The sequence below is a fragment of the Vipera ursinii genome (genome assembly GCF_947247035.1).
Source record: "Vipera ursinii genome assembly, chromosome: 2".
Taxonomy (NCBI): domain Eukaryota; kingdom Metazoa; phylum Chordata; class Lepidosauria; order Squamata; family Viperidae; genus Vipera; species Vipera ursinii.
In genome coordinates, this window is record NC_139513.1 from 290,764,677 (window position 1) to 290,791,970 (window position 27,294).

Genomic DNA, 27,294 nt, shown 5'->3' on the forward strand with positions numbered 1-27,294 from the left:
AGATCTGCCATGCTGTACTCATCGTCTCGGCATCCTTCCTGCTCTCCAGAACCCACAACACAACAGACTGGAGAGCCGCTTGTCTGAAATGGTATAGGGTTTCCTGCCTGAGCAAGGGGTTGGACTAGATGACCTCCAAGGTCCCTTCCAACTTTATTTTTATGATGATGATGATGTTTTTGATGATGATGATGATGTTGGGCTGGATTTAGATCCCTTGCGGATGCAAAGGGACTTGTGACTAATGACGCGTTGGACCCCTCCCTCCCTCGGGCTCAGCCTGGTCGTCCCCTACCTACACACACTTTTTTTTCCTCTTCGTTTTGAGAAGGTTTGTCCCGTCGAATTGTCCCCTTAATCCCAGTCTGTCTCTTCTTCTCAGAACTCTCCGACGAATGTTTTAGACCTTTATGGGAGAGCAAGAGGCCTCTGAAAGGGAGATCTGTCAAGGAAATATTAGAGATGATGGATGAGAAGGAAGTATTAGATACCATCCTGGACCACCTTCGTCCTTCCTTGCACGTAAGCAGATTGGTTTTGTGTCGGGGGGGGGGATTTCAGAGGCCCGTCACGGAGAGGCGAAGCGAGGGCTGTCTCCGTGGAGATAATTGGTCTCCCAAGGAGATAAATGGTGGTCATCGAACATTTGCTGAACTATGGGGCCTTTGGTGCTCTCTGAGCTTGGTTGTTTTCTTGCAGGCATTTCATAACCCAACTGGGTAGCATCGTCAATGCTAGTGAACGTGAAGCTTGCTCCCTGCTTATTCAGGACAAGCTGCTGGGTATAAAGACAGAGCAAATGCCACTCCCTTCTAATACTGGTGATGTTCCTTAGTTGGGTCATGACGCATCCGCAAGAAAACAACCAAGCTCAGAGAGCACCAAGGACCCCATAGTCCGCCTCATTGTCCACCTTCCCTCCTCTTTTCCTCTCTCCTCCCTCCTTCTTTCTCCTTTTCTTCTCCTCCACTCTGTAAACCCTTGTAGCACTGATGATGCTCCTAGTTGGATCATGAAAAATCTGCAAGAAAAAAAAATCAAGCTCTGAGAGCACTAAGGCTCCACAATTCCCCTCCTCCTCCTCCTCCTCCATTCCATAACCCCCTCCTCCCTTCCAACACTGATGATATTACCTAGTTGGGTGATGAAACATCCACAAGAACCGATCTAAGAGAATATCAAGGGCTCCACAGTCCTCCCTCCCTCCTCCTCCTCCTCCTCCTCTTCCTCCTCCTCTCCATAACCCCCTACCCACTGTTCCAGCACCGATGATATTACCTAGTTTGGCCATGAAACATTTGCAAAGCTCAGAGGGCATCAAGGGCTCCACAGTTCTCCTCCTCCTCCTCCTCCTCCTCCTCCTCCTCCTCCTCCTCCTCCTCCTCCTCCTCCTCCTCCCCATAACCCCCCACCCACCCTTCTAGCACTGGTGATGTTGCTTAGTTTGGCCATGAAACATTTGCAAAGCTCAGAGAGTGTCAAGGGCTACACAGTTCTCCTCCTCCTCTCCATAACCCCCCACTCACCCTTCTAGCACTGATGATGTTACCTAGTTGGGTGATGAAACATCTACCAGAACCAAGCTAAGAGGGCATCAAGACCTCCACAGTCCTCTCTCCTCCTCCTCCTCCTCCTCTTCATCTTCCTCCTCCCCATAACCCCCACTCACCCTTCTAGCACTGATGATGTTACCTAGTTGGGTGATGAAACATCTACCAGAACCAAGCTAGGAGGGCATCAAGACCTCCACAGTCCTCTCTCCTCCTCCTCCTCCTCCTCTTCATCTTCCTCCTCCCCATAACCCCCACTCACCCTTCTAGCACTGGTGATGTTGCCTAGTTTGGCCATGAAACATTTGCAAAGCTCAGAGAGCACCAAGTGCTCCACAGTTCAACCCTGAGCTACAAATATTCTTTTCCATTTGCTAAACTACAACCTCAGTTCCTGCACCCGCAGCCAACCAGCCAGTGGGGAGGGAGACTGGGAGTTGTACAGGTGGTCCTTAACTTACAACCTCAACTAAGCCCAAATTTTAGGTTGCTGAGCAAGACATTTTGTAAATGAGCTTTGTTCCCATTTTACGACCTTTCGTGCCACCGCTGTTACTTGAATCACTGCAAAAGTTAAAGTTGGTAACATGGTGGTTAAGGGAATCTGGCTTCTCCCTTGACTTTGCTGGTCAGGAAGTTGCAAAAGGGGATCACATGACCCGGGACGCTGCAACCGACACAAGTACATGCCAGTTGCCAAGCATCCGAATTTTGATTACACGACCACACAATGGTCATAAGTGCGAAAAACGGTCAGAAGTCATTTTTTTTCCAGTTGTAAATTATTCCTCATAACTTCGAACAGTCACTAAATAAATGGTTGTGAATCAAGGACCAGAAACGTCTGGAGACAGGTTGTTTGCCTGTCCTTCCAGTCAAGAGGAAGCAAATCTAGGGTCTTCATCGGGACCGCTGTCCTCACAATTTGTGGCAGAGATTTTCCAACAGCTCCTCTCAAAAGCTAACTCAGCTTCAGCCGATGCAAGCCGTGATGGTCCTTCTTACGTGCCTCATGCCTGTCCCAGCTAGAAAAATCAAGTAAATTGTAAGAGGTATCCTGATGCAGAAGGGAAACCGATGCTTTCCTTGGAAACACACACAAAAAAACCCCCATTCCTTCCTCTGCTCTTTCACTTTGTCACAATTTCTTTATTCTTGTTGCCTAAACAGATTTCTGCAGAGGCCAAACCGCCCAGGAAAAAAATAGATGGGTTTCCATCCCAGAAGTCTCACATCCAACAAAGTAGTTCCCACGTCTTGTCTCATGAGAAGGTAAATATGCTGAGATTTTAACCCTTTGGGGGGAGTGGGGGGTGCAATTGTCCTAGACACAACCTCGGAAGGGGACAACTCACCGCTGCCAACCCCCCGCAGGGCAATTCAACAATTCAATTTGTTCAAATGATTTTTTTAAAAAAATATTTTAACTTTGGTCGTTTCACGTTTCGTTTTGTCCCTCTTTTGGCACCTTTCCTTTAATGATTCTGTCCCACCCTTTCTTCGAGATTAGACAGACAAATGAATGACAGAAGGACAGAATTGGAAGGGACCTTGGAGGTCATCTAGTCCAACCCCCTGCTCAGGCAGGAAGCCCTATGCCATTCTGGACAAATGGCTACCCAGTCTCTCCTGAAAAACCTCCAGTGACGGAGCACCTCCTAGAACTTCTGGAGGCAACTTCGTTCCACTGATTGATTGTTCTCAACTGTCAGGAAATTCCTCCTTAGTTCTAGGTTGCTTCTCTCCTTGATTAGTAGTTGAGCACACATTGTCCATTTTTGATAATATTTTGTCCTCTTTTTCCTTTTTCCCGACCCATTGGTGGACCCTCCCTACGATTCACTGACCCTTTTTCCAACCTTCAGATTTTGCTTTACAAATACTATGGGGTGAAACTACGGAATTCAAGACAGAAAAGCCTGGTCAAAGAACAACTCAAAAGACTTCTAGGCTTTTCATTTCAAGAAGAAACAGACAGAGAAGTGAGTGGAAGTGGGGGTTCTGCAAGGGCTGGGCCCTCCGACTTGGTGGGGCCCTTGGTGCTCTCTGAGCTTGGTTGTTTTCTTGCAGACGTTTTGTTACCCAACTAGGTCACATCATCCGTGCTAGAAGGGAGTGGGGTTTGTGGGGAGGAGGAGGAGGAGGAGGAGGAGGAGGAGGAGGAGGAGGAGGAGGAGGAGGAGGAGGACTGTCTTTGGTGCTCTCTGAGTTTCATTGTTTTCTTAAGATGTTTCATTACCCAACTAGATAATTTCATCAGTGTTAGAAGGGAATGGGGTTTGTAGAGTGGAGGAGGAGGAGAGGAAGACTAGGGGGGTCCTGTGGGGTTACAGAGAGGAGGAGGAGGAGGAAGAGGGAGGAGGAGGAGGATAAAAAGGAGAGGAGGACTATGGGGACCTGTGGGGTTACAGAGAGGAGGAGGAGGAGGAGGCTGGCCGAAGTGTTCTGGGAGTTGAAGTCCCCAAGTCTTAAAGTTGCAGGCTGAGGAATTCTAGGAGTTGAAGTCCCCAATTCTTAAAGTTTGGAGACCCTTATTTTTGACCATGCCCCGTGGACCACTCTTGTTTGGAGCAAACAACTCCAGAATGTGGCTGACCCTCAAGAGAACAGAAGAGGTGGCTCCTACTTACGTAGCCTTCATCATAGAAGTAGCCTGCAATAAAGAAAGACGATTACGGGTAAAATGTTGATATGTCCTAATTCACAAGCATCGCTTTGCTTAGGGAATCTCTGAAACCATCGGAGTGGCTGCGTTTTGCCATCTTCCTGAGATCCTGATAGCCCTGAGAGATATTGGCCACTTCGGACATGCAAAGACACCTGCTCTGCTAGAAGCCACCTTTGAGGTAAGGCCAGAGATGGGGTGTTCTGTACCAGCCTGCTACCGGCCCTGCAGAAAAGGCAGGGACAACCCCTTTTACAAGAAGGCAAGAGGCTGGAATTACACCTGCCAAATTTATTGCTACAAAAACAAACAAGACACGAACCAAGAAACAGGAGCTTTAAGAAACAGGAACTATCCAAGCGGTTGCCTTCAGCAAACCAGCCCTCCCACACATTCCCCTTAAATACAGTTCAGGGCGTGGCCGCTCTCTGCCTCCTTCCAAGGTGCCCCATTGCCTTCCTCTGTTTACTCCTGATTGACTGCCTCCTGCGTCGGACGTCCTTGAACAGGGCCAGATGTGGGTCATCTTCATCCACGCTGTCAGGCTCACACAGCTGGGTCTCCATCGTGACCAGATGAGAGGGGCCTTGCTGGGGGCTCTCATCAAGCTGTCCAATCCCCTCAGCAAGCTCTTCAACACCCCCCTCCTCCTCCTCCTCTAAGTCGTCCGACCCAACTGCCGAACCCACAGGTTGACCCTGAATCACAACACGGGGTTGCAAAGTCTGAAGCTCAGTACAGAAGAATGCTGGGGGATTCTGGGAAGGAAAGTCCAATGTGTTTAGAAATATTTGTGTTCCAGGGTGTCTGGTCTCCTCAGACTCCAATCTCCAAGACCTGAGACCAGCACTGAGATTTGTAGGTGGTGGTAGTAGAACTTTTCCATCTCTATCTCCCGGAGGGCTATTTTGTAATGCTAGAGGAGACTGTGAGTTGCCCCAACAAACATCTCAAGTAGACCCAAAGGTGCTTTTTCAAAAGGCAACTGGACTTCGTTTTTCCTTCCTTTCACTTCTCATCCAAGAAGCTTCTTCTATTCTGACTGAGAAGGGGCTTGGACTGATGGATGATGGAGAATGAGTTGCTTATCGCCTCATCTCTTTTGGTGGTTGATGACCACTTCCTGGACCTCCATATGGAGGTGGGAAAGGGACCCCATTAGAGGCCAGACATGTGGACTTCCCAAAGACATCCTGTTGGCCATTTGGGATCCAGAACGCTGATCTAATAGGTCCCAGGACTTGATTCAGCCTCAGAGCTCTTTCAGGATGTTTATATACCCCCCACCCCCCCCCACCCCCGGGTACAGTTCTTTCTCTGTTTATTCCAGAACGTAGAACAAGCGAGGTGGAAGGGATCTCCCAGGTCTTCTAGTCCAACCCCCTGCTCAAGCAGGAAAGTGTACACCATTTCAGACAAATGGTTGTCCAGTCTCTGTTTGAAAAGCTCCAGTGATGGAGCAGCCACAACTTCTCCTTAATTCCAAGTTGCTTCTCTCCTTGGTTCGTTTCCATCCGTTGTTTCTTCTCCTGGTGCTTTGGAGAACAGGTTGACTCGCCCTTGTCTTTGTACTCACAGGACCCACACTCTGTCTCTGAGAGGCAAATTCGCACAGCCTTGATCCTGTGCTATGGCCAAGCAGCCTTGGGAGCGCAACCAGAGGACATGATCGCTTTAGTGGAACACATTGTCTCTGAGATTCTCTTCCAGTATTCGATGAGGAACAAGGTAGGCTGGCTTCCACCGACGCCTCCCTTAACAATGAGTTCCCCTTTTCTCGGAAAGGTGGGTGTCGTGTCACAGGTCTTCCCTCTGAATTAAAATGAAAAAAACAAAACAAAACAAAGCCCAGCGATTATGTTTCCAGGATCACTTCTCACTATTTGCCCTTTTTATTGCGAGAACAGTTATAATCTGGAGTCCTTAGCTTGGTTGCCTTCTTGCAGACATTTCATGACCCAGCTAGATAACGTTATCAGTGCATTGTGAGAAAGGAGGAGCAGGAGCAGGAGCAGGAGGAGCAGGAGGAGGAGGGGGAGAAAGAGAAACAGGACTGTAGGGTCCTTGATGTCCTCTGCTTGGTTGCTTTCTTGCAGATGTTTCCTTACCCAACTAGGTAACATCATCAATGCTAGAAGGGAGTGGAGTTTGTGGAGAGCAGGAGGAGGAGGAGGAGGAGGAGAAGGAGGAGGAGGAGGAGGAGGAGGAGGAGGAGGAGGAGGAGGAGGAGGAGGAGGAGGAGGAGGAGAAAGAGAAACAGGACTGTAGGGTCCTTGATGTTCTCTGCTTGGTTGCTTTCTTGCAGATGTTTCCTTACCCAACTAGGTAACATCATCAATGCTAGAAGGGAGTGGAGTTTGTGGAGAGGAGGAGGAGGAGGAGGAGGAGGAGGAGGAGGAGGAGGAGAAGGACTGTACAGTCCTCAGTTTTCTCTGGTTGTTTGTTGTCTTGCAGATGTTTCCTTACTCAACTAGGTAACGTTATCCGTGCTGGAAGGGAGTGGGGTTTGCTATCAGTTTACATACGAGTGGCTTGCCCTGTCAACGCTGGCAGGACTGTTGTTTTTCTTCCTGATATTTCCTTGATCTATTGTTTACTGCTGAATAGTTTCTCTGATATTAGTCCCTGCTTCTCTGGGTTTCGATTGCTAGCGAGGAAATACAAGGAACGTTTTCGGAGAGCACCAACCCTGAGCTACAAATATCCTGAGTTCTGTTGAATTCTCTGACTGCCGTTCTTAGAGGTAGAATAGAGTAGAATAACAGAGTTGCTTGGAAGAATCCTGATCTTTGGATCAGCAGGAACCCTTCAGCCATTGATTAGGGCTCTAATTCAGATTCTCTCCCTATTCCAGTTGCACTGTACATGTTTAAATGCTAGTTGTTTGTTTATCTATTGGAAGGTCATGCCATCTTTATTACACTCAAGGCAGTGGACATGCATAATATTCTTTCCTCTTTTCCACACAACAACCTTGTGAGATAAATGGACTGGCCCAGAGTCACCCAGCTGGCTCTCATGCCTAAGGCAGAACTAGAACTCACGGTCTCCGGGTGATTGGCCCAAAGTTATCCATCCAGCTTTCATGCCTAAGGCCGGACTAGAACTCACCATTTTTGGGTGACTGGCCCAAAGTCTCTCAGCTGACTTTCATCCTAAGATGGAACCAGAACTCACAGTCTCCTGTTGACTGACCAGAATCACTCAGCCATCTTTCATGCCTAAGGCAGAACCAGAACTCAGAATATCCAGCTGATATTTTGATTGGGAGCAACTCAGGGTTGAACAGAAGATGGTTGGCTACATCCAGGTTTAAATCAATCCATCCATCCATCCATCCATCCATCCATCCATCCATCCATCCTCTTTCTTCTGGTTCCTTCTAACCCCGCACTATCCACCCTGTGTTTTCCAGGATGAAGCCTTGAAGAAAGCATTCATGAGGGCCGTGATCATGATCACCAAAGCTCTTGTCCATAGCAGGAGGCAGGATGTCAATTTACCTCATAAACAGGAACTGGTCATAAATGTCATTGTAAGTGGGGGGAGGGGGGGGCATGTGCTGCCAGGAGTATTTATTTTTGAAAGTGAATTTGGATTGAATTGAATTGAATATGGGCAGTCCTCAATGTGCAATGCAGCCCCAAAGAATTAGGTGTTCAGCAGAGTGAGGGTACAAGGGGGGGGGAACTCTTTGTGACTAGTTATCCCAAAGGCGCTTTTCCAGGAGGCAACTGGACTTTCTTGTTTTTTCTTTGAAGACGTTTCGCTTCTCATCCAAGAAGCTTCTTCAGCTCTGACTGGATGGTGAGGAATGGAAGGATTGGTACTCCTTGCAGACAGCTGGTCATTTGCATCCTTTTAGAGAGTCGTTGAGGCCACTTGGAGGTTTGTCTGTGTCTTCAGGGTCACTTGAGTAGTGCAAATGGGTGTGGAGCCTTCCTGGCTGCAGGATGTTTTCTGCCTTGTGTCCCTTCACACACATTTGCACTGTTGAGGTGACCCTGAGGACACAGATAAACCCCCCAAGTGGCCTCAACGAATCGCTAAAAGAATGCAAATGACCGGCTGTCTGCAAGGAGTATAAATTCTAAAAGTTGAGGTTCACAGGTCATAAAGAAGCCATAGTTACCCATCCTTGACTTAAATCATGGTCACATGATCACGGGACACCCCCAAACTGCCCTAAATGCAGGCTGGTTGCCAGGTGACCAAAATGCGATCACATGATTGCTGAGGAAGGCTCGTCTCTCGGAAGTTCGGATCTGTGTCATAGGGAGTCCTGGAGAGATCTGTCATAACTTTAAATGGCGGCTAAGCGACCAGTTTTAACTTGAGGACTTTTTGTATCAACTGGAAAAAAGCATAGCGATAGGAATAGAGCCAGTTGGATGGTGGCCATATCTCTGGAGCTTTCTTTGATGTGTTTCCTCCTCCTCTTACTCTCAGGAAGTCATTGAAAATGAGCCTGTGAGACCTTTGTCCGTCATAATTCTTCATCAAGCGATCATCACGATCACCTGCATGACGTACGTACCTCCGCCGCCCTCACCTTATCACCAGGGTTTGTAGGAATCCAGAGCTGGACCCAGTTTTGGGATTTTCAAGCTAAGTCCCCATGCTCTAGAGCAGACATGTCAAACTCGCGACGTCACGTGACGTCGCATGACGTATCAGAACTTTTTCCCATTGCCGGCAATGGGATGGGTGTGGTTTCTCTGTGACACTCCGGCCCGCGGGCCGGCATTTTGACACCCCTGTTCTAGAGTATGCGTTGAATTAGCAGGTCAGTCCAGAATTTGGAAGGGTAAACAATTTGCACTGAACTGGCCATCTGGGCAATTCAGGTCTGGGAAACGAGGTGAGCATGCTTATTTAGATGTGAGGGGTCCCTGGTGCTCTCTGAGCTTGGTGGATTTCTTGCAGACATTTCATGAACCAACTAGGTAACATCATCAGTGCTAGAAGGGAGGGGGATTTACTCTCTTTAGAGGGGGGGAAGAGAGAGAGATACGGTAGGTAGATATAGTTATAGATTAGAGATTATAGATTATAGATATAGAGATGGATAGATAAAATAGACGGGATAGATAGATAGATAGATAGATAGATAGATAGATAGATAGATAGATAGATAGATAGACAGACAGACAGACAGACAGACAGACAGACAGACAGACAGACAGATAGATGATAGCATTGGTGGCACACCGGTCAGAATGCAGTATTGCAGGCAACCTGTGCCCACTGCCAGCAGTTTGATCTTGACCCACTCAAGGTTGACTCAGCTTTCCATCATTTCAAGGTCAGTAAAATGAGGAGCCAGATTCTTGGGGCCAATAGGCTGACTTTGTAAAACCACTTAGAGAGGGGCTGTAAAGCACTGTGATGAGGTATATATGCTGTTGCACCAGGAGAACAATCCTGACACTGAGAACAATCAATCAGTAGAACGGTTTGCCTCCATAAGTTGGGTGTGCTCCATCACTCCAGGTTCTCAAGAAAAGACTGGACAACCATTTGACCGGGATGGTATAAGCACCATCAAAAAGCAAGGGTTGGAGTAGAAGACCTCCAAGGACCCTTTTAGCCTTACGAGTCTACGATCTTCTCTCTCACACACACCCTCCTCTTTTCTTGTCTTTCATTAGTCGTTTGAAGCCTACAGTGAACACGGAGGTGATGTCTAAGTTGGTGAACACAAGCATTCAAAGGGTATTTTCCCTGCCGGCTCTGAGGATGACCAAAGTGAATGCAGGTAGCCCAACCCAGTCCTCCTATACTCAGGTGAGCAGTCCTGATGGAGCAAAGCAATATGAGGTCCATCTGGACCTTTGGTGGGAGGACTAGGTGAAACATGATTCAGGATATCCTCAATATCTCTGAATTCATCTTTGAGCCAAATGGCACCTTAACCTGTCCCCTTCATCTTTGGTCTTGAAAGAATTCTTCAGCTTCTCATTATACGTTTCTTGATAGGACTACGTATTTTTAACTTCTAAACATCTCCATGGTCTTCCTCATCATCTCTTCCTCCTCTTCCTCCTCCTCTTTTTCCTTCTTCCTCCTCCTCCTCCTCCTCCTCCTCCTTCTTCTTCTTCTTCTCCTTCTCTTTCTCCTTCTCTTTCTCCTTCTCTTTGTCTTTCTCCTTCTCCTTCTTCTCCTTCTCCTTCTCCTTCTTGAAGTATCTTCTCAGGACCAACTCCCCATCTCCCCCTTTTGCCCCCAAACGAAGGGGCAAATTGGTGGTGCAGAACAACCATGATCTGCATGCACTAGCTATGATTCCTAGGTCATCTGAAAGAACCCTCAAGAAAAGGTACAACCTCAGGTACAAACAAAGGTACAAACTCAGGTCAGAGAGTTTGTTTCCTGCTGACTTTGAGGACATATCCAGGACAGCTCCTTGGCCACAAGATGGAAGGGCAAAATTGCACTATGCAAATCCCAAAACAGAAGCAGAGCCCAGACTGTATTTATTCCTGTTGAGATCCTAAAGAAACAACAACAAAAGACTATATGTACCTTGTTGAACAGGGGTGTCCAAACGTGTCAACTTTTAAGACCTGTGGACTTCAACTCCCAGAATTTCCCAGCCAGCACATGTCCGCAGGTCTTAAAGTTGCCACAGTTGGACACCCCATTGTAGAAGAATGTTGTTGATGCTGTTGTTGTTGATGTTGTTGATGCTGATAGATTTTCCTCCCAAATCCATTAGATCACAGGTGTCAAACTCACTGCATCACGTAATGTGTCACAATATATTGAGACTTTTTTTTCATTGCCAAAGCTGGGGTGGGCACAGCATGATGCAACCGGCCCATGGGTTGGCAGTTTGACACCCCTGCACTAGATCAACCATTTTAAGAATAGAATAGAATAGAATAGAATAGAATAGAATAGAATAGAATAGAATAGAATAGAATAGAATAGAATAGAATAGAATAGAATAGAATAGAATAGAATAGAATAGAATAGAATAGAATATATGGAGTGGAGTGGAGTGGAGTGGAATGGAATAGAATAGAATAGAATAGAATAGAATAGAATAGAATAGAATAGAATAGAATAGAATAGAATAGAATAGAATAGAATAGAATAGAATAGAATAGAATAGAATAGAAAAAAGAAAAAAGAAAAGAATAGAAAAGAAAAGAAAAGAAAAAATGGAATGGAATGGAATGGAATAGAATAGAATAGAATAGAATAGAATAGAATAGAACAGAACAGAACAGAACAGAACAGAACAGAACAGAACAGAATAGAATAGAATAGAATAGAATAGAATAGAATAGAATAGAATAGAATAAAGAAAGAAAAGAAAAGAAAAGAAAAGAAAAGAAAAGAAAAAAGAAAAAATGGAATAGAATAGAATAGAATAGAATAGAATAGAATAGAATAGAATAGAATAGAATAGAATAGAATAGAATAGAATAGAATAGAATAGAAGCTGAAAGGGACCTTGGAGGTCTTCTAGTCCACCCCCCTGCTCAAGGAGGAGAATTTATACCAAGAGTTACAGATAGTCCTTGACTTACCACTGTAAGTGCATCAGATTTATGGCCGTACGTCATTACTGTCGTACATTGAGGCACTAAGTGGCTGGACCTGATTTTTGGACAATTTTTGCAGTAGTCATGAAGTGAATGCGGCAGTCATTAAGCAGACACTGTAGGTATTAAGCGAACAACATGGTCATTAAGCGAATCCATTGTGCCCAATGGGCGTTTCTTGTTGGAAACTCGAAGCAAATGCTCGAAACCAGCAATAAAGGTAAAAAAGAAATGTGGCCATGTGACCGTGGGAACACTGCAAACAGCTGGTAAAGGTGAGCCAGCACCCAAAATGCAATCACGGGACCTTTGAACCTTAACTCTGAAATTCTAAGTTTGAAATTCAGTCTTAAGTAGAGGTTGTTGTAACTTTAAACGGTCACTAAGCAATCAGTCGTAAGTCGAGGAGAGCCTGTACTACTTCCATGTAGCTTTGTGAAGCAGTCCTTGTTTTCTCCTGCTTTTTCCACCAAGGGAGGGCTTTGTAGCCTCCCCAATGGTAGCTGTAGAAATTTAAAAAAAATCTACTCATACGTCATATAAAGAATTTTGTCCAGCAGAATATCAGGGCTAGTCTTGATAAAGCTAAGCAAGGTCAGGCATGGTTCGGTCTTGGATGGGCAACTACAAGTAGTGCTCAACTTAACAACAGTTCATGCAGTGATCATCTGAAGTTACAACGGCACTGAAAAAAGTGGTGTATGACCATTTTTCACACATACGACCATTGCAGCGTCCGACCCCCTTTTGTGACCTCCGACAAGCAAAGTCAATGGGGAAGCTGGATTAACTTAATGACCGTGTGACTAACTTAACAACCGCAGTGATTCACTTAACCACTGTGGAAAGAAAGGTGGCAAAATGGGGCGAAGCTCACGTAACAATTGTCTCGCTCAGCAGCAGAGGTTTGGGGCTCAATTGCGGTCGTACGTGGAGGACTGCCTGTCTTTGAATATCCCAGAATTGCAAGGAAGGCCTTCAACCTTTTAATAAATCTTTTCTGAACGACAACATTAAGGAAGACCTTTGGTTCTTCGTTCTCAGCGGAGAAAGCATTTCCTCCGGCTCTTGAAGAAAAAAACGGCCCTGCAAGATTGGCTGCTTCATTTACTGCAGAGGTGGAGAACGAGGGCCGTTTTTGTGACTTGTGACTTTCAACTCCCAGAATTCCTGAGCTTAGGAATTCTGGAAGTTGAAGTCCACAAGTCATAAAAGTGGCCATTGTTCCTCACCCCTGGTTTTTCTGCCTCCTTTATGTGCTGTTCCTTCCTTTACGCCAGGGCTTTTCAACCAGTGGCACGGGTACCACCTGTGGTACATTGGCACCTGGCAGGTGGTACGCGACCATCCTAGAAAAGGGGTAGCAGGGGAGGGGAATGAGCTGAACCGGTGGCAGCACCGCACAAGCCTGAGCGAGAGACGGCTGGAGCTGCAGGGCTGTCAGGGCTCAGCAGAAGCCCCAGGATCAGCGCCAGGCTCCAGCTGGAGCTCAGCGCTGATCCTGGCACTTCTGAGCCCAGAAGAAGCTCCGGTCAGCTGGAATGTTGCAGCATCTCCAGGGTCTTGTGATTTACATTCAGATGCTTGGCAACTGATTCATATCTATGATGGTCACAGTGTCCCAGGCTCATGTGAAGTGACCAAAACCTGCTCCAACCACCCAGCAGATGGGGGGGAATAAAAACCAAACACCCCACCCAACCCCACCCCCGCTGCCAATCCTCAACAGAAGTGCTCACAACAATGAAAACCTCGGACAGGAGGAAGAGCAGCACCGGGCGGGCAGGCTGTGGCTTCGGGGGGGGGCACTTTTTTCAGTGCCATTGTAACTTCGAGCAGTCACTCAGCAAACTATTGTAAGTCAAGGTCACGTTTTTGACACCTTGCTAGGCCACTGGCGGTACTCGGATGTTGCCGTATCCTAAAAGTGGTACAACGGGTGAAAAGGTTGAAAAGTTTTGTGCCACCTCTTCCTCCTGATTTTCTTCTCCTTTTAGGATTTTTACCACCAGACGGTGACTGCCTGCAGCGCCATGCTCACCGGCTTGCTGTCGGAGGCTCCCAATTTGGATTCCTTGCAGGATATCTTGATGGTGAGAGTTATTCTTATTGTGGCTGCTTGCAATGGTCAGCCAGATTTTTTAGACGGGACTTGGCAATTTTGTCCACCTATCCAGTCCTTCCCAAGGACCGTGGACGGGCAGATGTTGCTGTTTGTTGGCAAAGTATTGTCGCGGCTGCGGAATGGGACAACTCACCACAGCCAACCTCCCTCGTGGGAAAAACTCGACAATTCGATTTAATTATTCAGAACAGTTAAAACATTGTTTTAGTTTTTGTCGTTCGCATTTCACTTCATCCCTCTTTTGGCATCCTTTTCTTTAATGATGCTATTCCACTATTTCTCCAATATTAGCGTCGCCATTCATTTAGTGACCATTCGAAGTTACAATGGCACTGAACGGCTGGTCAGAAGGTCGCAAAAGGGGACCCTGCAACTGTCATAAATATGAGTCAGTTGCCCTGCGTCCGAATTTCGGTCATGTGACCATGGGGATGCTGCAACGGTCGTAAGTGTGAAAAACAGTCATGACTCCCTGCTTTCAGGGCCACTGTAACTTTGAATGCTAAATACCAATAGCCCTTAGACTTATATACCGCTTTTACGGCCCTCTCTAAGCAGTTTATAGAGTCAGCATAATGTCCCCAACAATCTGGGTCCTTATTTTACCGACCTCAGAAGGAAGGAAGGCTGAATCGACCTTGAAACGGTCAGGATTGCTGGTAGCATTAGCCCGCAATATCACTATTCTAACCACTGCACCAGCAGGGCTCTAAATGAACTGTTGTAAATCGAGGACTAGCTTTATTCCAGAAATTTTCAATTACTGGTCTAGTTTTGAGTCTAGAATAGATCTAAACTGTCAAATGTCTCAATTTTTATTTTTTATTTTAATTCCATTTATATCCCGCCCTTCTCCGAAGACTCAGGGCGGCTTACAAGCTTAGCAGTAGCCTTCATTCTATGTATATGCCTGCTTATTAGGGCTTTCACACACACCCCAAGCGGCATTATTACAAAGTCAGCTTAATTGCCCCCAACAATCTGGGTCCTCATTTTACCTACCTCGGAAGGATGGAAGGCTGAGTCAACCTTGAGCCTGGTGGGATGCGAACCTGCACTAATTGCAGGCAGCTGCAATTTGGTTCCTTTGATTTTTCTCCCTGATGCTGACAAATTTTGTGGATCTTCAAACTGTTAATCACAAATCCATCCTTCCTTCCTTCCTTCCTTCCTTCCTTCCTTCCTTCCTTCCTTCCTTCTCTCTCTCTCTCTCTCTCTCTCTCTCTCTCTCTCTCTCTCTCTCTTTTTTTTCCTGGCAGCACACAAATAGCTGGATTTCATCTCCCAAGATTCATGAGAGAGAGAGGGCAATTAAGAGCACCTGGTATCTCCTGAAATTTGTTTCTGAACAGACAGATTTCGACGTAAGTCACAGTTTTTGATGAGAAGTGGAATTTTTTTCAGAGGAAAAACAACTAGGAAAGTCCAGTTGCCTTTTGGAAAAAGTGCCTTTGGGGTGTAACCAGGATGCTACAAAGAATCCTGCTTGAGCAGCGGGTTGGAGAAGGAATCCACGGTCCCTTGCAGCACTGCATTTCTGTGATTCTAACATTCTATGACTCTAAGCTTCTATGATTATAAGATTCTATGATTATAAGGTTCCATGATTATAAGATTGTATAATTCTATGATTCTGTGATTCTAAGATTCTGATTCTATGATACTATTTCTAAGAATCTATAATTCTATGATTCTAAGATGCTATGATTCTATGATTATAAGATTCTATGATTATAAGTTTCTATCATTCTATGATTCTGTGATTTTGTAATACTATGATTCTAAGATTCTGTGATTCTAAGATACTACAATTCTATAATTCTAAGATTCTGTGATTCTAAGCTTCTGTGATTATAAGATTCTATGGTTATAAGGTTCCATGATTATAAGATTGTATAATTCTATGATTCTGTGATTCTAAGATTCTGATTCTATGATAGTATTTCAAAGAATCTATAATTCTATGATTCTAAGATGCTATGATTCTATGATTATAAGATTCTATGATTATAAGTTTCTATCATTCTATGATTCTGTGATTTTGTAATACTATGATTCTAAGATTCTGTGATTCTAAGATACTACAATTCTATAATTCTAAGATTCTGTGATTCTAAGCTTCTGTGATTATAAGATTGTATAATTATAAGGTTCAATGATTATAAGGTTGTATAATTCTATGAGTCTATGACTCTGTGATTCTAAGATTCTGATTCTATGATAGTATGATTTTAAGATTCTATAATTCTGTGATTCTAAGATGCTATGATACTATGATTATAAGATTCCATGATTATAAGTTTCTATCATTCTACGGTTCTGTGATTCTATGATACTATAATTCTAAGATTCTGTGATTCTAACATTCTATGATTCTAAGCTTCTATGATTATAAGGTTCCATGATTATAAGATTGTATAATTCTATGATTCTGTGATTCTAAGATTCTGATTCTATGATACTATTTCTAAGAATCTATAATTCTATGATTCTAAGATGCTATGATTCTATGATTATAAGATTGTATGATTATAAGGTTCCATGATTATAAGATTGTATAATTCTATGAGTCTATGATTCTGTGATTCTAATGTTCTGATTCTATGATAGTATGATTTTAAGATTCTGTGATTCTAAGATGCTACGATTCTATGATTATAAGATTCTATGATTATAAGTTTCTATCATTCTACGGTTCTGTGATTCTGTGATGCTAAGATTCCATGGTTCATATTCTATGATTTCAGCAGGCTGAAAGTTTTATGAGCTCCTTTTTCTTCTTTCTCCTTTTTCCTTCGTTTCATTAGACCACAGCTGACTTTTTTCTGCTTGGGCAACTGGTGGCCTTGCTGGGCCTGCACATTGGCGAAGTCAAAGAAATTGGCCAGACCTCTGCGGAGGCCGCCTACCACCTCCACTACATCCTCATGAACAAAATGGGTGAGAAATTTTGACTCCCGCGCCAAGGGGCTGACGTGCTGTAAGGAGACCACAGATGCACACTGCCCAGGAGAGCACTGGGTGACACAGCCTCTGGCTTGACCAAGACCCTGGGCATCGGGCTTGGCAGAGTTGCCTTGAATTTGCAATTGATATTGGCTTCTCTCAGGGCCAGGGCCCCTTTTAAGACTGAGTTCTCACGTTACATGGGTCAGTTAGGCTAAGCATCTCCAGTCACCCAATTCGGGATTGTCAGTCTTGGCCCATTGTTTGTGTCTTAGCGTGTTTTGCAAAGCCACATTTTAGTAATTGGATGGCTGGATGTATTGTGGGAAGGGAGAAAATGGATTAACAAAGTTACTGATTGGGTGGACAGTGTAAAGGAAAAAGCTAAAGAACGAATGCTTAGGCTTACAATAAATTATATGTTAGTTTTATAGTTTCAACACCATTTCGTATGTCTTCTCATTTTTTAATTGGGAGCGTCCACAATCGGTTGAAAGAGGGGAAGTTGTACAAATGCTTTAAATAAAGTAAAGGACCTGTTAAATTTGGTTAGTTAAAAGCTTAACCCAGTGTTGGTGAACCTTGGCAACTTTAAGACGTGTGGATTTCGGCACCCAGAATGAAATCAATTCAGAACCTAATGCTTAATTGCACAACAAATTTAGTCAGAGTTAAATCCAGTTAGATTCATTCATTCATTCATTCATTCATTCATTCATTCATTCATTCATGTAATTTGTCTCTTATGTAACCCTATTTATTTTCTCTTTAAGGTCCAGCCTATTGTGTTAACCTAAAAAAGGGATCGAGGGAGGGAGAGAGAGAGGGAGGACAGGGAGAGAGGGAGGGAGAAAGAAAGGGGAAGGGAGAGAGGGCAGAGAGAGAGAGGGAGGGAGAGAGGGAGGGGAGGGAGGGGAGGGGAGAAAGAGGGGGAGGGAGAGGGGAAAGAGAGGAGAGAGGGAGGGGAGGGAGAGAGAGAGGGAGAGGGAGGGAGGGAAAGAGAAAAGGGGAGGGAGGGAAGGCAGAAAAAGAGAGTGAGGGAGAGAGAGAGAGGGAGGGGAGGGAGGGGAGAGCGAGCGAGCGCATGCCTGGTTTAGCATCACCAACCCCGATGCAAAGATGCACCAGACTAGGGTTCGAGAGTTCCCCTGCCCAGGTTCCTTTTCCTTTCTAGCAAGAATTTTGGTCACTTGACACAGCAAGGCTGAGTTCGGCCAGCCATTTTTTTTTGTTTGCAAATGTTTGTTTGGCAAAGTCATCAGAACAACGGTATGCAACACACACACACACACACACACTGGGCCTGGTGATGGTTGGGTGGAGTTCTTGGTGTTCGGTGGTTTTCTTGCAGACATTTCATGACCCAGCTGAGTAACCACATCAGTGCTGGAAGGGAGGCAGCTCTTCTCTGTGTTTCTACACAAGTGTTTTGCCCTCTCCGTATCGAGGGTCACCATCACTTGCTGTGCAGGTTCTGAGGTTTTGCTTGATAAAAAAAATAAAAAATACAGGAAACCAGAAGTTGCCTTTAAGCTTTGCGTTTTTATTCAGCTGAACAAAGGCGGGCTCCTCTAAAAGAGAGAAGCCCCGAATGACAAGAAATCCTTGTATTTATTCTTTCTGATGAATCCACCCAGCAAAACTGACTCACATAAGATAAAGATTTCACCCAGTAAGTCTGGCACACTGTAGATAAGAAGGTAGAGAGCAGAAGGAGCTAAAAATGTTCCCTTTTGGGTGTTTCCCTAAAGACATTGTACGTTACCGGATGGTGCTTTCCTAGCCGTCCTTTCATGAGCCTGCATCCAGCACTCTGCAAGTGCCCAAAGACAGCGAGGCCATCTGCACATATTCACGATTGATACTTCCTAGGCTGTCTCCTAATTCCGGGTCAACACACCGATGATGTTCCCTAGTTGGGTCATGAAACGTCTGCAAGAAAACCACCCAGCTCAGAGAGCACCAAGGGCCCCACAGTTCTCTTTCTCTTTCTCCTTCTCCTTCTCTCCACAAGTCTCATTTCCTTCTAGCACTGATGATGTTACCTAGTTGGGTCATGAAACGTCTGCAAGAAAACCACCCAGCTCAGAGAGCACCAAGGACCCCACAGTTCTCCTCCTTCTCCTTCTCCTTCTCCTTCTCCTTCTCCTTCTCCTTCTCTCCACAACTATCATTTCCTTACTAACACTGATGATGTTCCCTAGTTGGGTCATGAAATGTCTGCAAGAAAACCAAACAGCTCAGAGAGCACCAAGGGCCCCACAGTTCTCCTCCTCCTCCTTCTCTCCACAACTCTCATTTCCTTCTAGCACTGATGATGTTCCATAGTTGGGTCATGAAATGTCTGCAAGAAAACAACCCAGCTCAGAGAGCACCAAGGGCCCTCCAGTAGTCCTCCTCCTCCTCCTCCTCCTCCTCCCTGCAAACCCCCCTTTCTTCTAGCACTGATGATATTCCCTAGTTGGGCCATGAAACGTCTGTAAGAAAACCACCCAGCTCAGAGAGCACCAGGAACCCCACAGTTCAGTCCCGAGCTACACATTTTCTCTTCGGTTGGAACGACTAAACCAGCAGTCAGGTGAAGGATTTTCAGAAGTTCTGAATGCCAAAATCTGACATTGTGGTTGTGTTTTTCCCCCCTCTCCCTACATAGCTAAAGAGATGGATAAAAAACCCAAAAACAAAAAGGGGAATATTGTGAAATGGCTAAGAGAGGATTTCTTCGGTTCAGGATCGGGGATATTTCATAACAACATCTCCAAAATGGCTAAGGTAGGTTTTAGTCCAGCCTTTTGCCTTGCTTCTCCTCGACTTTCTTTTCTCTCCTCTTTAGGACCTGGAGATGCTCCCAAAAGCCAATATTTTTATTGTGTATTGCCCTGTTCACCGCCCTGAGTCCTTCAGGAGAAGGATGGTATAGAAATCAAATTATTAAATTAAATTAAATTAATTAAATATAACAGTGGGGACGGCACGATCCAAAGGCTAGAGTTTGGCTATCCATCCTATACAATCTATGGGATCACTGTATAAGAATGTATTAGAATCGAGATCCTGTGAAGTGTTACTATCACTTTATAGTGCCTTAATAAGGCCACACTTGGAATAATAATGCATACAGTTTTGGCCGCCACGATTTAGAAAATATGTTGAGACTCTAGAAAGGGTACAGAGAAGAGCAACAAAGATGATTGGGGGACTGGAGGCTAAAACATATAGGGAACGGTTGCTGGAATTGGGTATGTGTAGTTTAACAAAGAGAAGGGCGAGGGGTGACATGATAGCAGTGTTCCAATAACTCAGGGGTTGCCACAAAGAAGAGGGAGTCAAGCTATTATCCAAAGCGCCTGAAGGCAGGACAAGAAGCAACGGATGGAAAGTAGTCAAGGAGAGAAGCAACCTAGAACTAAGGAGAAACTAAGGAGAAACAGGGCAATTAACCAGTGGAACAACCTGCCTTCAGAAGTGGTGAATGCTCCAACACTGGAAGTTTTTAAGAAGAGACAGGACAGCCATTTGTCTGAAATGGTGTAGGGCTTCCTGCCTGAGCAGGGGGCTGGACTTCTAGTTCCCTCCAACTATGTTATTCTATTCTAATGTCTTTGTTATGTTGTTGTTGTTGTTAGTTGCAAAGTCATGTCTGACCCATCATGACCCCATGGACAACGTTCCTCCAGGCCCTCCTGTCCTCCACCATCTTCTGGAGTCCATTTAGGCTCACGCCTCCTGCTTCAGTGACTCCATCCAGCCACCTCCTTCTCTGTCGTCCCCTTCTTCTATTGCACTCAATCTTTCCCAGCATTAGGCTCTTCTCCAGTGAATCCTTCCTTCTCATCAGGTGGCCAAAGTATTTGAGTTTTAGCTTCAGGATCTGGCCTTCTAAAGAGCAGTGAGGGTTGATCTCCTCTAGGACTGACCGGTTTGATCGCCTTGCAGTCCAAGGGACTCGCAGGAGTCTTCTCCAGCGCCATAGTTCAAAGGCCTCAATTCTTTGGCGTTCAGCCTTTCTTATGGTCCAACTTTCACAGCCATACATTGCAACTGGGAAGACCATAGCCTTGATTATACGCACTTTTGTTGGCAGGGTGATGTCTCTGCTTTTTAGTGTGCTGTCTAGATTTGCCATGGCTTTCCTCCCCAGGAGCAAGCGTCTTTTATTTTCTTGGCTGCAGTCCCTGTCTGCGGTGATCTTGGAGCCCAGGAAAATAAAATTTGTCACTACCTCCATTTCTTCCCCATTTATTTGCCAGGAATTGATAGGGCCAGATGCCATGATCTTGGTTTTCTTAATGTTAAGTTTCAATTCTAATGTCTAGGAATAGGCAATTGCAGCTGCCACGTTGGCTTCTTTTACCCACACCTTAATATCAGTGGATGTGATTGATGACATGGAATAAGCCCTGCCTCTCTGCATGATGTGCTTTCCCCAAATCTGGGTCAAAGTCTCTGAACCCCACCACCACCACCCTTGACTTGTAGAGAGAAGGGAGTCAAAAACCCTGATTCATTTCTGTGTGGTCTCCTTTTCTTCTCTCCGATAGGCCTTTGGTGAGCATCTTTCCCCATTGCAGATCACAGACCTGATCTTGAAAGCCCTCGAGGGTCTCACGAATGAAGACAAAAATATCTCACAGGCTGCAGGAATCCTACTCAACTCTTTCCTGGAGGAATGCGGGATGGACATGGAAGAAGTAAGAAAATGCAGGGTTTGGAGCAAAAGGGATATAGGAGATTTTGTAGAAAAGAATGATGAGAAAGGATGAGACCTTGTGTTCTAAAGCCCTCTTGGTGATGACAAAACTTTGGCTTATTTTAAGAAAGTTAAGGCTGGATGGGAGACCACCAGGTGACCTTAAAGGCTATAAAGTTGGGTAAATCTTCCAGAAGAAGGTAAGGGGGAAAACAAAATAGCCATATTGTTTTCATGAAAACTTTATTTAGAGAGCCAGTTGGATAGGGGTTTTTGGGGGGGCTCACAGTCACAATTCTGTGATGATATTTTGCCCCATTGATTGAGGGCCTCTGCGCATCTATCGTGGCCAGTGCGAATTCGGTTCAGTGTTGTCCATATCACATGGGGCTTGATAAATCAGATGGTTTTTTTTCCAAAATGTAAGGCAAACTTTAACATTCTGGGGGGCAATATTTTTTTCCCCAATGGGTGGGAGTAATCAACTCCACTGCATCTCCAGTGGAGACCGACAGTGGATCTCATCCCTCTGATCTCTGTTTTGACGTAGCTACCCATGGTCCTCAGGGAAATATACCAGCGTCTCCCCAGCATCAGTGACCCAGCCACGAAAGAGAACACCTTGAAGTCCGTGTGTCACCTGGCATCAAAACGAGTAAACAAGGTGGTGGATCTCCTCCTGGAGTGCTCCGTGGACTGCGATCAGTAAGAACCTCAAGGAGATGAGCACTCCTGTTTTCTTACAGTCTGTGGAGATTCTCAATCATTCGTGATAGTGGTGAATATCTGTAGCTCGGGTGGAGGATGAGAGTAGAGGTTCGTCCTCTGAGCTTGTGCTTGGTTTCCGAACGTTTCGTTACCAAGGTGGGTAACATCTTCAGCAAACATCCGCAAAGGGATGTCGGTGTTTGCTTGTAAGGGCTTCAAGTGAGGGCGTGTCAAGTGAGGGTCTTGTGAGGGGTCAGGTCTGAGTCATCAGTGAGACACTTGTGATGGGGAGGTTACCTCTTTGGCTTTGGGCAAGGGGTTGGACTACAAGACCTCCAAGGTCCCATCCAGGCCTATGAACCTATGAATAAAAGAATAGTAGAGTGGGTAGGGACCTTGGAGGTCATCTAGTCCAACCCTCCTGCTCAGACAGGAAACCCTATACCATTTCAGACAGGTGGTTGTCCAGTTTGATCAGATGGCCCTGGGGATGCTGCCAAGGTCGTAAGGGTGAAAATTGGCCATAAGTCACTTTTTTTCAATGTCATTGCAACTTCAAACCATCACTAAACGAACTGTTGTAAGTCCAGAACTACCTGTATAAATGTTTATGGAGATTCTCACTCATCCAGGTCATAGTTATCCCAAAGGTGCTTTTTAACGAGGCGACTGGACTTTCTTTTTTTTTCTTTTTTCTTTGAAGACATTTTGCTTCTCATCCAAGAAGCTTCTTCGGCTCTGACTGAAGGGGAATGGAAGGATTTCATTGATTCTTCTTTTTTAAAAAAAGATTTTATTAGATTTTATAGGGTTAAGAATAACAACAGAGTATCTTTTATTAGTTCAGATCCATCATCTATATACACTGGGCTAATCAATCATTCAAACCTATTTTCTTTGGGTTAATTTAAATTTCCCTTGTTAATCTAAACCTTCAATATTCAATATTCAATCAATATTTCATTGATTCTTGACGTCCATGAGAGATTTTGAGCCTTGGTGGAGCAGAGAGAAATTGAGATATTGAGCCTTGGTGGAGCAGTGGGCTAATGCCTCCTTAAGTAACACCAGCTGCCTGCAATTAGTGCAGGTTCGCATCCCACCAGGCTCAAGGTTGACTCAGCCTTCCATCCTTCCGAGGTAGGTAAAATGAGGACCCAGATTGTTGGGGGCAATTAAGCTGACTTTGTAATAATGCCGCTTGGGGTGTGTGTGAAAGCCCTAACAAGCAGGCATATACATAGAATGAAGGCTACTGCTAAGCTTGTAAGCCGCCCTGAGTCTTCGGAGAAGGGCGGGATATAAATGGAATTAAAATAAAATAAAAATAATTTTTTTTTGTTTCATAAGACTGAAGATGGTGACCCTGAGGATACAGATAAACTTCCAAGTGGCCTCAAAGACTCTCTAAAAAAAGGCAAATGACCAGCTGTCTGCAAGGAATATAAATCCTTCCATTCTCCACCATCCAGTCAGAGCTGAAGAAGCTTCTTGGATGAGAAGCGAAATGTCTTCAAAGAAACTCAAGAAAGTCCGGTTGCCTCGTGAAAAAGCATCTTTGGGATAACTACCTGTATATTTCTTTTCTTGGATTAAAGCCGTTAATTTGGCCATGGCCGCAAGCTCTATCAGTTTTCTAATCCTTTCTTCCATTGGGAGCTTTTTTTATATCTGGACGGGCGCTCTCATCTGAAAGGGGGAAAGAATCTGATTGGTCCAAATCTATTTCCCCCCACCCCACCTCTGCAGGAGTGCAAGAGAGATGTGGAGGGCACTGGTTGCAGACCCCTATGCCAATATGAAGATTATGAGACCCCTCCTGAAAAGGCTCCAGGACGAAGACCCCGTTTCAGAAACCACCGGCAGGCGAAACAGCAAATCGATCATGCCAATTGCGGTAAGCCGTCAGCCAACAACTCTGTTTTCCTTTTGCCTAGACATGGGGCAGGGCTGATGGAAGGGGGAAGGACTGAGCAGAAGGGTCACCTCCGGAGGCCCTCCCCCTCAGAGTTGGTGAGAGGCACAAGAGCAGGCTTGCCCTGGTTTGGAGGGAAGCAGTGGGTAAAGTTTGTGGCACGTGTGCACATGAGTGTGCGTGCCAGAGCACCCTTTGCTCACGGGAGCAGGGCTGAGAGCACCCGTGATGTTCACGCGAGGGAGACTCCAAGCGCCCGCAACACTTGTGGGAGTGAGGCCCCACCTGCCCGCAATGCTCATGCCACGACGTTCACATGAGTGGGGGCCGAGAGCCCATGACACTCGCATGTACACGCACACATCAACCAGCCACTCACACAGCCCAGTTGTGAATAGACCACATGTCAAGTTTCCGACATATGGGCTTTTCAAGTGACTGCGTTTACCTTAAAAGTCCTTTATTAGCCTAATACACCGGCAAATGCTTGCTCGAAGGAAGCTGGAATCTGAAATCTCCGCCCCTTGCACAATATAATTAAACACAATTCTCCACCTTTCTAATTTTGTCATTAATCATATTCTCCAATTAATTTAAAGAATCAGTTTCCCTTCCATTAGACCCCAGGCCTTATCTTCTTTAGTTAGAGAGATGGCCTTGAAGGTGCATTCCTACTCATCCCTCCTCCCAACTTTAAACTAAAACAATACCCAAGTCTTAAAGCAATACACAAGTTTAACATATGAAATAGCTACTTCTTCATCTCATGTCAAGCAATAACGTTCGATGTTAGCAGCGTTGACACCACGGCCCACAGGTTGGGGACCCCTGATCTAAGTCAGGGCTTTTCAACCAGTAGTACGGGTACCACCTGTGGTGCATTGGCACCTGGCAAGTGGTACGCGACCATCCTAGAAAAGTAGCGGGGGAGGGGAATGAGCTGAACCGGTGGCAGTACCACACAAGCCTGAGCAAGAGATGGCTAGAGCTGCAGAGCTGTCAGGGCTCAATGGAAGCGCCAGGATCAGCGCCAGGCTCCAGCTGGAGCTCGGCGCTGATCCTGGTGCTTCTGAGCCCAGAAGAAGCGCCGATCAGCTGGAATGTTGCAGCATCTCCAGGGTCTTGTGATTTACATTCAGATGCTTGGCAACTGATTCATATCTATGATGGTCACAGTGTCCCAGGGTCATGTGAAGTGACCAAAACCTGCTGCAACCACCCAGCAGACGGGGGGAACAAAAACCAAACACCCCCCACCCCACCCCCGCTGCCAATCCTCAACAGAAGTGCTCACAACAATGAAAACCTCAGATAGGAGGAAGTACGCGGGCGGGCGGGAAGGCAGGAGTCTTACTCAGCTGTGGCTTGGGGGGCACTTTTTTCAGTGCCATTGTCACTTCGAACAGTCACTAAGCGAACTGTTGTAAGTCGAGGACTACCTGTACTTCATCACTTTTTTCCTTTTTTTTGGTCATCAAGTTTTTGACACCTTGCTAGGCAGGCGACTGGTGGTACTCGGAGGTTGCCATCTCCTAAAAGTGGCACAAGTGGTGAAAAGGTTGAAAAGCCCTGGCCTAGAACACCTCAAAGGTCCCTTCCAACTTTTTATTATTATTATTATTATTATTATTATTATTATTATTATTATTATTATTATTATTATTATTATTATTAATGTAACCTGGCGAGCCCCCAGTGACTCTCCTTTCCGCCCGTGTCTAGGCCACCAATGCTCTCTGTTTCATCCTTTCCATACCCGAGGCATCTGAAGCGATCGAGAACAAGTTCCCTCACCTCATCATCGCGCTGATCACGCAAATATACTTTCTGCTTGGAGGAACCAAGCGCGGATCGAGAAAATCAAGCGCCACCACGGAGAACTCAGGACAGATCAACCCCTTGAAGTAAGCAATCTCCTCGGCCCAATCTGGATCCTTTCTCCATTTCTACAAACCTCGGTACAGGCCTACAGGTTTTTTTTTCCCCCCGAGTCGACTTAACGACCACAGCTGAAGCCAAGATTTCTGTTGCTAAGTGAGACAGTCTTTAAGTGAGCTTTGCCCAACCTTTCTAGCCACGGGTGTTAAGGGAAACATTGCATTTGTTAAGTTAGTCACACCCTTGTTAAGGAAATCTGGCTTCCCCCCTCCTCCCCCACCCCCTTGACTTTGCTGATTAGAAAGCCGCAAAAGGGGATCGCCTGAGACGGTCATAAATCTGAGTCACACGGTCACGTGACCATAGGGGAGCTACAATGGTCGTAAGTGTAAGAAACGGTCACACGTCACTTTTTTTCAGGAGGGTGGTGCTGTAACTTCGAACGGTCACTAAAATGAATGGTTGTTAAGTCATAGTAACCGAGCTCAGCCACAACCATCCCCAGACTGGCCCATAGACACTGATCCTGCCAACCATCATGGCTTGGTCCAATCATGGTTTTACTGGATTGCTTTTTGATCAGAGTAGATGTAAGCCCATATCGCCATCGTACCAGATGCTGCAATCCTGGCTAACCATAAGACTCAATGCGGGTCAGTTGGGGGATATTGGGGCCGGTCTGCCCTAAAGCACACTCACTCAAAGCCTACTTTTAACCCAAGTTCATGTTAGCCTGCACAAACCACGGTCTCTAATCCGCAGGCTGTTTTGCAAACTGATTTTCTCATTGCCCGCCTTTCACCAGAGAGGCAGTCCCTGTTGTGTAGTGACACACTCTTCACAGGAAAATGGGCAGCCTCTCTCCAACTTCTTTATTTTGTGGCTGCCGCTACCTCTTTTTGGGCCAACTGTTGTGGCTCCTGTTGTTGTTGTTGTTGTTGTTTATCTCTCCTGGAGTTAAGAATGCTTCTTTGTGAGGCCGAGCAAGGAAACGTGGAATGAACCAAACCACCTTGAGCCCTAATAACCAACTTTATTGCTGGAGGGGGAAGAAAAAAAATGGGGGGAGGGGGCTGATTTTTTGTTGTTGTTGTTTGCTTTGTGTTGTGTTCTGTGGTTGCTGCACAAAGCTGCAAAGCGAAACCTGGCAATGTCCTGAAAACCAGCGGGAGATAGATTGATGTCAATGCAAGCCTGGGCTTTACAAGGTGTGTGTGTGTGTGTGTGTGTGTGTGTGTGTGTGTGATCGGCTGGGCGGTTGACC

General features: G+C 45.6%; 2 protein-coding genes across 2 annotated transcripts in view; both read left to right on the forward strand.

Moving 5' to 3' along the window:
- The window catches only part of TPGS2 (tubulin polyglutamylase complex subunit 2), a 409,136-nt gene that overhangs the window by 56,151 nt on the left and 325,691 nt on the right, over positions 1 to 27,294 (forward strand). The gene's annotated exons all lie outside the window — the stretch shown is intronic.
- The window catches only part of LOC310635002 (maestro heat-like repeat family member 5), a gene marked incomplete at both ends in the record, with an annotated part of 38,507 nt that overhangs the window by 4,148 nt on the left and 7,065 nt on the right, over positions 1 to 27,294 (forward strand). Inside the window, 16 exons of the mRNA XM_083353538.1 lie at positions 383 to 522; positions 2,721 to 2,822; positions 3,416 to 3,532; positions 4,274 to 4,396; positions 5,794 to 5,943; positions 7,631 to 7,750; positions 8,665 to 8,744; positions 9,867 to 10,002; positions 13,766 to 13,861; positions 15,153 to 15,257; positions 16,701 to 16,833; positions 19,493 to 19,611; positions 21,381 to 21,530; positions 22,080 to 22,234; positions 23,987 to 24,134; positions 25,875 to 26,056. Coding sequence (XP_083209664.1) covers positions 383 to 522; positions 2,721 to 2,822; positions 3,416 to 3,532; positions 4,274 to 4,396; positions 5,794 to 5,943; positions 7,631 to 7,750; positions 8,665 to 8,744; positions 9,867 to 10,002; positions 13,766 to 13,861; positions 15,153 to 15,257; positions 16,701 to 16,833; positions 19,493 to 19,611; positions 21,381 to 21,530; positions 22,080 to 22,234; positions 23,987 to 24,134; positions 25,875 to 26,056 — 2,056 coding nt within the window. The remainder of the gene's footprint in view (positions 1 to 382; positions 523 to 2,720; positions 2,823 to 3,415; positions 3,533 to 4,273; positions 4,397 to 5,793; positions 5,944 to 7,630; positions 7,751 to 8,664; positions 8,745 to 9,866; positions 10,003 to 13,765; positions 13,862 to 15,152; positions 15,258 to 16,700; positions 16,834 to 19,492; positions 19,612 to 21,380; positions 21,531 to 22,079; positions 22,235 to 23,986; positions 24,135 to 25,874; positions 26,057 to 27,294) is intronic.